Genomic DNA, 9492 nt, shown 5'->3' with positions numbered 1-9492 from the left:
GGCAAAACCAGTTACTAAAAAATCATAGTGCAAATGGTTACTATTACTGCTTTTGCATTCTCTATTACTAACATGAAAATTAGCATCTTGAATAAATGATTCTTTATTAGTTGTAAGATCAGTTTGTTTTTGTTTTTAATCCAAAAGTAATCGTGTAGGGATTTGTATTGTTTCCATTGACAGTGTCTCATCCTCTTACCTGGTCCTCACACCACCACATAACTATCTTCTTCAACTTGACATTTCATCATTTAATTTCTTAATAAAAATCATACTTTGGTTATTGCTTACTAAAGACCCTCTTCACCCTCTCTTCTCCTCAGTTAATCACAGTAGACTTTTTTTTTTCCCCCTTTAAAGCATTTCTCTGCAATTTTGCAAGGACCAATTCTTGTAGCTATTTATATTTGTGTTAAAATTCCTGATCCTTTACTACTTTAAGTAGCTCAAAACTAAAAATACCAGCAATATTGATATGCATCAAAGTTGTCTGAAGAAGCATATTAGAAAATATATTCTGGAAGATAAATTCATCAAACTTTATTTCACCCAAGATAGAATAAGAAAAGAAAAAAAAGGGCTTATATATTTTTTGCCTTTTGTCAAATCACTACAAAGTAGCACAGATATTTAAAAATAATGTTCATGACAAAAAGTTGATCAGATTTTTTACTTTTGTGAATATAGTGTTGAAAATAAATTGGAAAAGGATATCTGTACTCTGATTCTGCTTCAACTCCTTGGCCTGTGCTTTAATCAACCTACAAAAATTACACTGTGCATCCTTGAGAAGGCATCACATCAAATTCAGAGCATACGCCCTTCCTCTGCAGGAATGGACACAGAAAGAGGCTGGCTCCCACTCAGCATCAGGACCCCCAAACCTGAGCAGAGAATATCTCCACAATCAGGGTCTGTCTCCACAATTCCTCCTAGCTTTGCAGGCCAATCTGCTCTCAAGGCCGCAGGCATGCAAACCCAAACATACTTTCTCTCTTTTTAAAAAGGTTTGTTTTGAGATTTTTAAAAAATTGTATAGAAATTGTCCTTTTTAGAAGAGTGAATGCTATCAAAAAATATAATAAAATTACAAAGTAATTACAAAGCATGCACGTTGAGGCTGGTGTCTTCATTCCCTGGTGTCCTATAAGTAAGGACAGACCATCCTAGTTAGAACTCTACCGTGACAGCCTGAAGCCGAGCTAAAGAGCAGCCAATGCTAAATGCCTTCAATACTTTTTGAAAACTCCATCAAAGGTTCTGCTGAATGATATTTATAAGGGCCTTACTGTTCTCTTTCACAAACTGAAATGCCCTTCTCCGACACTTGAAAAAAAGTTGCTCGTGCTTTTCATCTTTCCCTTTCAGAGTGTAAACATTGTTTTGAGTGAAAAGAGCTCAAGGAGCGCTTACTTTCCCTTGAAATTTTATTTTTAAATAAGAGAGGGAGAAAATCCTTTTTCTGACTAATACTAATAATACAGGTCAAAGGTCAGGCCATATACAATTAGATGGAAAACAAAAAGGTTCCTCCTTTTTCTCCCACACTACAATGGCACTGGAATATAAATTACTGATGAAGATGAAATAATACTTCAAAGCCTGCAGGACAGGGCAGTGCAGTGTTTACAGAGTATTTTCTATGGCATGATGAGACATTAAAGATGATGGTAACCCATGGACTTGAGGGTGTTGCTGAATAGTCTGAAACTAGCATGAGGTAGGATTTTAGGTCCACATAGTCTATGACCCTATGATACGCTTTCTTTCACGGGGGCAGCTGCAGTTATCAACAGATGTTTCAGCAATAAATAATTGGTATCATCTCGGAAAGACCCATCTACCTGGGGAGAGGACATAATGCCAAAAACACTGCCTGGCTATTACAGCCACATTAATCTCCCATCTCTCCAGGTTTCTTGGGGAGCGTACTGCAGGTGTTTTTTCTGGGAGAGAGCGGACAAACTCTCTCAAGTCAGCAAGCTTTGTGTGGAGTGTAAAAGAGGTTGGCCTCTGCCATAAATTTCTGTCTGTGGCCACACACCAAAGGAAAAAGGACTGGGGGTTGGGAGGTGAGAGGAGAAGGGGGAGTGAAGAGGGAAGAAATGGAGGAGGCAGTAGAGACAAAAAGTAAAACACAGAACATATATAATTTTTCCTAATTAAATTCAGCATCACAGAGTGAAAATAGTAGTATAAATGGCCCTTAATTTATAAGACCTGCTCATGTAATTGTTTATGACTTGCCTGTTCATGAACTATTCTATCTTTAAGTTTGATGTGCTATTTGTATAATTAACTTAAAGGCAAAATGTTTGCCCTCTAAATGTAATGGCAATTTTTTAAAATGGAGAAGAAACATTTTACAGGGAGGCTTCATCTTAAGGTAAAAAACAAAACCAAGAAAGCATTTAGATTTATTAATAAACTGTAAGGAATAGATAGTAAGAGAATTAAAGACAATTCAACTTGTTGTTGTTAAGTGCTGTCAAGTCAGTTCTGACTCAAAGTGATCCTGTATAGGATTTCTAAGGAGTAGCTGGTGAGTTTGAGCCTCTGACCTTGTGGTCGAATGTTTATCCTGGTGTAGTCACACCAGGACTCCAGACAACGCAGCAACCTTTATTTATTATGTCATAATGGAATCATACAATTAAGCAATTATGAAAACGTGACCAACTTTAATAGAGCGTATATTGAAACCAACAGCATAGGGGACAAAACAAATCCTAGTGTTTATTCTAGTTACTTTTAATAAGTCAGGATATGAAAAGTAGTACAGTTTCAAGGATCCTGGCTCATAGACTGCTATTGTTGCTGTTAAGTGCCATTGAGTCAGCTATGATTCATAGTGACCCAGTATAGGGTTTCCCAAAGTGTGGCTGGCAAGTTTGAACCACCAACCTTGTGCCTCAAACCAACCTTTCAGTCTAGTGCTTTATACCATAGCATCTCATCAGATAGGGTGCTATGCTGTTGTTGTTGTGAAGTGCTGTCTAGTCAGTTCCGACCCATAGTGACTGTGTATAGGGTTTCCGAGGAGCAACTGGTGAGCTTGAACTGGCAACCTTGCATTTCAAATGGCTTTGCAGTCTGGCTCATTAACCCACAGCGCCACACCAAGGACTCCTAGGATACTATGTTGTTGTTGTTGTTGTTGTTAAGTGCCATTGAGTCGACTCCGACCCATAGCGACCCTGTATAGGGTTTCTGAGGAGCAGCTGGTGAGCTTGAACTGCCAACGTTGCAGTTCAAATGGCTTTGCAGTCTGGCGCATTAACCCATAGCGCCACACCAGAACTCCATTAGAATGCTATAGACCTCTGTATTTATGAAACAGTAGTTTAGCAATTGTGCACTTGGAGTCTGACATAATAGGAAAGCATATCAAAAGTCTTTAGGAGATGTGGTGGCTTAATTTAGAGCTTGCTGGGTAAGCTAAATAAAGTGATTCTCAGAGTTCAACAAGTTCCTTGATTAAAAACATTAAGAACTAAAGAGTCCTCATAGATAGAATCTTAGAGCTACCATTGAGTAACCTTGTGAGCTGGGCATACCAAAAAAGACCAACAAAAACAAAACCCAGACTACTCCCCTTGAGTCAATTCTGATTCACAGGTGCCCTATAAAATGAAGTAGACCTGCCAAGGTTATAGATCTGTGCAGTAGCACCCTGCCACATCTTTCCCCTCATAGAGTGGCTAGTGGGTTCAAACTGCTGACCTTTTTGTTCATAACAGAGTGCTTCAACCGCTGTGTTACAAAGGTTTCTTAAATTCTCCTTAGTTCTGTTTCCCTAATATGAAAACTGTGTGATATATAGAAGAATAGTGGGAGGAATAACAGACTCTTAAAGCAGTCTAATAACTAAGAATAGCTTGTCCCCAAACTCACATTAATTCTCAAATGTAGAGGGTTTTGTTTTGTTTTTGAAACATTGCTTTTGGACATGTTTCAAAAACAGCTTTCAACATGGTGGTGGCGATGGTGGTGGGATCACCTGGTGACTACTGAATGTGTTGTTGTTGCGTGCCATTGAGTCGGTTCTGAAGCTAGAAATCTCTAGAGGAGCAGAATGTCTTATCTTTCTCCCATGGATCAATTTGAGGATTCAAACTCTAGATCATGCTGTTAGCAGTTCAACACATAACCCACTGCACCACTAGGGCTTCACAGAATAAATTAGAGACATAAAACCCTGATTATAGTGATATCCTGCATCAGTCTTCTAGCCTCTGGTCAAAATTCAGAGGAGCTTTCCATGTTCCAAAGGTCAAATCAGGTCTTACTCTTGTGAAGGTCTTCTACGGTGGTTTCAGAATTTGTGTAAAGTTCTTATATGTCACTGGGTGAATCACACCAGTGCTCTCCAGCAAGTGAAGTAAGTATTGGCTCATTGTGAATGGCTGCAGTCTAAACAACGGTTCTCTGAATTGATGTCAAAGAAATTTGTTTTCTGATTAAACTTCTGCAATCTCCACAGTGGATTCTCCTCCTCCTTTACAACCCTTTTGTGCCTTACCTTGCCTTTTCTCCATTCAAATCCATATGCAGACCTACCCTCTTTACGTACCATTCTTCTCTTTATGTAGTGGTTCTCAATGTTTAGCTTGTATCAGAATTGTCTGGAGGGCTTGTCTAATGCAGATTTTTGGGCCCAGGATTTCTGATAGGGTAGATCCAGAAGCCCAAGCATTGGTGTTTTCAACAAGTTTCATATGATACTATACTCTTGTCCAGGACCATACTTTAAGAACCTGGGCTTTAGAGTTGTATGTGTCCAATACTATAGTAGGCCCTGTTGTTGTTGTTAAGTTCCATTGAGTCAGTTCAGACTCATAGCGACCTCGTATAGGGTTTATGCGGAGCAGCTGGTGAGTTTGAATTGCAGACCTTGATTAATTAGTTAAAATGAAATAAAATGAAAAATTCAGTTCCTCAGTCACACAATCACATTTCAAATGCTTAATAGCCATATGATGTGATGTTGTAGGATAAGCACGGGACTGCAAGTTAGTTTTAAACTGAAATGTTGGCAGTTCAAACTTACTAGTTGCTCCTTGGAAACCCTGTACAGGGTCACTATGAGTCAGAACAGCCTCAACGGCAGTTAACAACAATAACCACATGTGGCCAGGGCCTAACGTGTTGGATAGTGCAGATGAGAACATTCCCATTATTGCCAAAAGTTCTATTGAGCATCCTACAGCCTGCTTTAAACTAGTCTCAGGGCTTCTACCTATGATTGGAAGCTCTTCAATTGGGCTTCCTGAGGAAACACTACAGTTAGAGGAGGGAGCTGCGAGTCACAGGCCTCTCATTACTGTTCTGTTCCCAGGGCAAGTGAATCTCCCTGCACTTGAATTTCTTCATTTGTAAAATGGGGATGATACTAGTAATAACCACTGTAGGGTTATTTTGAGACTATAATGAGGTGATACATGTGAAAGCACTTCGTAAACTCTACAGTGATATGCAAATTATAGCTATTATTCCATTTCACTTCTCTACCAATACCAAGCACACACATCTAAAGCCCTGCCTCATACTATCAAATCAAATTCTTTCCAAGTATTCACTTTCTTTAGCCTGCAATGTTCAGTCGCTTAGACCTGTTTTATTTGTTTGTTTGTTTTGTCATTTGAGGAAGGTGGGGGCTTACTGTTTCTATTAAGTCTCTAAAGAGGCTGTTATGGGTTTGTAGAACCAGGGTTTTTTTCCCCAGGTCTTTGCTCCAATCAGCAAAGATAATGTTTACACATATATTTTGTGATGAACCAAACTTCACCACATGTAAACATTTAAAATGTTTTAGGATACTGCCATTGATTTTAATTCTAGGTTGCTAGACAAATATATTCTAAGTGACAGAAAAAAATTAAGCTAGTCAACTTTCTTCCTTGACAATTATCTAAGAGACAGTGTGTAAAAAAACAATGCTGCAAAAAGGAAAATGGCATTTCTTGTAGCATCCAAAAAAATCTAAGCCTGATTCTGAACTCTAATCTGAGTTCTTTTTTTTTTTTTTCTTGGCGCTTTCTACTATCTGGAATGAAAGGATCAGTTCAATAGGTTTCCACTAACTGAGTTGAGGAATAACTACATCATTGACTTAGGAGATAAGGGAGTGAGAAGGACTTCACATGGGACCCAGGGAAGGAACACTTCTGATTTGAACAGCTTAAAGAGTTGATTCACACTGAGAGTACAACAATGAATTTCTATTCCTAAACTACTCAACTTTCAGAAAACGGTATTTCAAACTAAAACTTCTAGAAGACATAGCAAAATGACAACTACAGGCATACCTTAAAGATGCTTCAGGTTCTATTCCAAACCCCTGAAATAAAGCAAGTATCACTATCAAGCAAGTCACACATTGTATGGTTTCCCAGGGTCTATAAAAGTTATATTTGCATTATGTTGGTGTGGCACTGTGAGTTAATGTCTGAACTGCAAGGTCAGTTTGAACTACAAGGTTGGTGGTTCAAGCTCACCAGCTGCTCGTCAAAAACCCTATACAGGGTGGCTATGGATTGGAGCTGACTCAACAGCACTAACAACAACAACATTGTTTATTCAGAAGCCCTGGTGATGTTGTAGGCTCAACACTGTACTGATAATCACAAGGTCGGCAGTTCAAAACAGGCAAACACTTCTCAGGAGAAAGATAAGGCTTTCTACTCCTGTAAAAAAATATAGCCTCAGAAACCCTATAAGGATTGCTATGAGATGGAATTGATTTGATGGCAATGTGTTTTGTTTTTTTTTTTTGTAGTCTGTTAGGTGCAGAGTTCTGGTGTGGTATTGTAGGATAAACACTGGACTGCTATCGGCAAAATTGGTGGTTCAAACCCACCAGATGCTCTTTGGAAACAGGGTCACTATGAATTGGAATCAACTCGACGGCATTTAACAATAATAACATTAAGAGTGTAATGCTATTGTTGTTGTTAAGTGCTGTGGAGTCAGTACAATAGCATTATGAAAAAGTGTGCAATAGCGTTATGAAAATGTTTGAAATATTCTGAGAATTACCAAATGTGACACAGAAACATAAAGTGAACACGTGCTGTTGGAAAAATGATGCAAACAGACTTGCTGGATGCAGGTTCTTTCAATTACACACAAAAAACTGCACAAAAATCCCCACAGCATTATAAAGTGACGTGCAATAAAATGAACTATGTCTGTACTACTCTGGCCCACCAAGAATTTAGACTAATTTCAGGATGATGGGCTTCACATTAGACCCAATGGCCACACTTCTTCACTTTTATTAGATTTGACTTTCTAACAGATCTTAGGAGCAAGTGTCGCTTTCCTATTAGCTATTTTCCCCACATTAGTCAATCTGGCAGAGTTGACCATAAGGATAGGGGTTTGTCTTGGGCTTCAATGAAATTTAATCTATGAGACCACTTAGAGTCTAAATGCCTGGCTTGGGGGTGTCAGAGGGACAGGTGGTATGGCTCTTCCTACCAGTAACTGCTGCAGCTCGGCGCCAATCACATCCTGCAGGTTTGTTTTGTCCTCTGGGCCCACGGCTTGTTTGTACTGCCACTTTTCAGGCACGAAGGGCCACTTCATTTCCTTTGCCTCTTGGATCAGGGTCCTTAACTCCCTGGGGAGTGAAGCTGAAAAGGTCAAAGTTCAGGTAAGGAAACTGCACTCAAAGAAAAGGCTGTTGAACTACCAATGTTATGATGAAGCACCTCAGCTGCAAAGAGACTTTTCCCTACCTTTTGCTGGCTGGCCTAAGCTGTTGGTTCTGACTCAGAGAATAATAGCGAGACTCTATCTGTCAGGGGTGGCCCTAGTCTACTTTGCCCTACAGGTAAATTGGGGTAGTCAGGCATTAAGAAAGGTTTTTAGCAGGAAGTAAAGTACTTCACTGACTATCTCTGCATGAAGAATCAGAGAGAGGATGAAGGAAACATTATTTTCCTTGTAAAATGAGAAAGGGACTGGGATGGAATGGCATTTTAGGCTTGTGGCAGCTGGATAATGCAGCATCAATTGTCCAATCCTTTTTTGTTTCTTCAAGACTACATTTGAGACAAGCAGATAAATATTAAAGATATAAGTTAGGTTTAAAATGTACCTATTAATCATGGAAATGACTTCCTTTATATTAATAAATATTAAGCCTGTTTCTGGATAACAAACCTACTTATACAGGTCCACAATGCCTTATCTAAATGTCAGTAACCCAGAAAGTTTTGGAAACAATTTTTGTTAACTTTGACACCTAAAGCAGACTTGAATTGAGTAGAGACTATTCAAAAACACTCTTGCTTATACTTTAAAAAATTTTGTTTGATCTATTCATTTTTGTTATTGCAAAAATATAGATAAGACAACATTTTCCAGCTCAACATTTTTTTTTTACTATGTCATTCAGTGAAATAAATTGCAGTAATCATCTTGTGTGCAGGCTGTATACAATAAGCACTGGACTGGGAACCACAAGGTTGGCGTTTGAGCCCATCAGCCACTCCACGGGAGAAACATGAGGCTTCCTGCTCCTGCAAAGATTAAAAACCTTGGAAATTGTATACAGGGTCGCCGTGAGTCAGAATTGACTCAAAAGGCACTTTACAACAACAGCAGAAGTCATCTTGCACAACCATCACCAAAACCCTTTGTCAAAATTTTCATCTTCATAAACAAAAATTTAATGCTTTTAAATCCATAATCCCCCTCATTCCACCTCTCTCCCACCCTTGGCAAACAGTATTAAACTCTGATCTCTATATATGAGAGGGCTTTAAAAGTTCATGGAAAAATTTTGTTATTTTTCAGTTCCATAGTCCCACAAACTTTTCAAAGCACCTTTGTATCTGTTTGTTCTTGTTGTTGTTAGGTACCATTGAATCGGTACCTACTCATAGCAACCTTATGCACAGCAGAAGGAAACACTGCCCAATCCTGGGCCAACCTCACTATCGTTGCCACGCATGAGCCCATTGATGCTGCCACTTTGCCAATCCACCTTGCTGGGGGTCTTCCTCTTTTTCGCTGACCCTCCACCTTACCAAACATGATATTTTTCTCCAGTGAATGGTCCATCCTGATAATATGACTGAAGTATGAGAGATGAAGTTTGGCCATCCTGGCCTCCCAGGAGTACTTGGCTGCACTTCTTCAAACACAGATCTGTTGGTTCTTTGGGCAGTCCATGGCAAATTCAATATTCTCCTACTCACCATAACTCAAAAGTATAAATTCTCCTACAGTCTTCCTTATTCACTGTCCAGCTTTCACATGCATATGAGGTTTTTTGAAAATACCATGGCTTGGGTCAGGCGCACCTTAGTGTTCACGCTGACATCTTTGCTCTTCAACACTTTAAAAAGGTCTTGTGCAAGAGATTTGCATAATGCAACACGTAGTTTGATTTCCTGACTGCTGCTTCCATGAGTGTTGATAGTTGATCCAAAAAGAATGAAGTCCTTGACAACTTCATTCTTTTCTCCATTGATAAGAATG

General features: G+C 39.2%; 1 protein-coding gene across 1 annotated transcript in view; it reads right to left on the bottom strand.

The window, feature by feature from the left end:
• ALPK1 (alpha-kinase 1) overlaps positions 1-9492 on the bottom strand; it is a 94352-nt gene that overhangs the window by 75046 nt on the left and 9814 nt on the right. The window contains exon 2 of the mRNA XM_006872256.1: positions 7483-7637. Within this exon, the coding sequence (XP_006872318.1) occupies positions 7483-7637 (155 nt within the window). The remainder of the gene's footprint in view (positions 1-7482; positions 7638-9492) is intronic.

This window comes from Chrysochloris asiatica, unplaced genomic scaffold (genome assembly GCF_000296735.1).
Source record: "Chrysochloris asiatica unplaced genomic scaffold, ChrAsi1.0 scaffold00188, whole genome shotgun sequence".
In the NCBI taxonomy this organism is placed as follows: Eukaryota; Metazoa; Chordata; class Mammalia; order Afrosoricida; family Chrysochloridae; genus Chrysochloris; species Chrysochloris asiatica.
The sequence above is the reverse complement of the archived record's forward strand: the minus strand, read 5'-3'. Positions and strand labels throughout refer to the sequence as shown.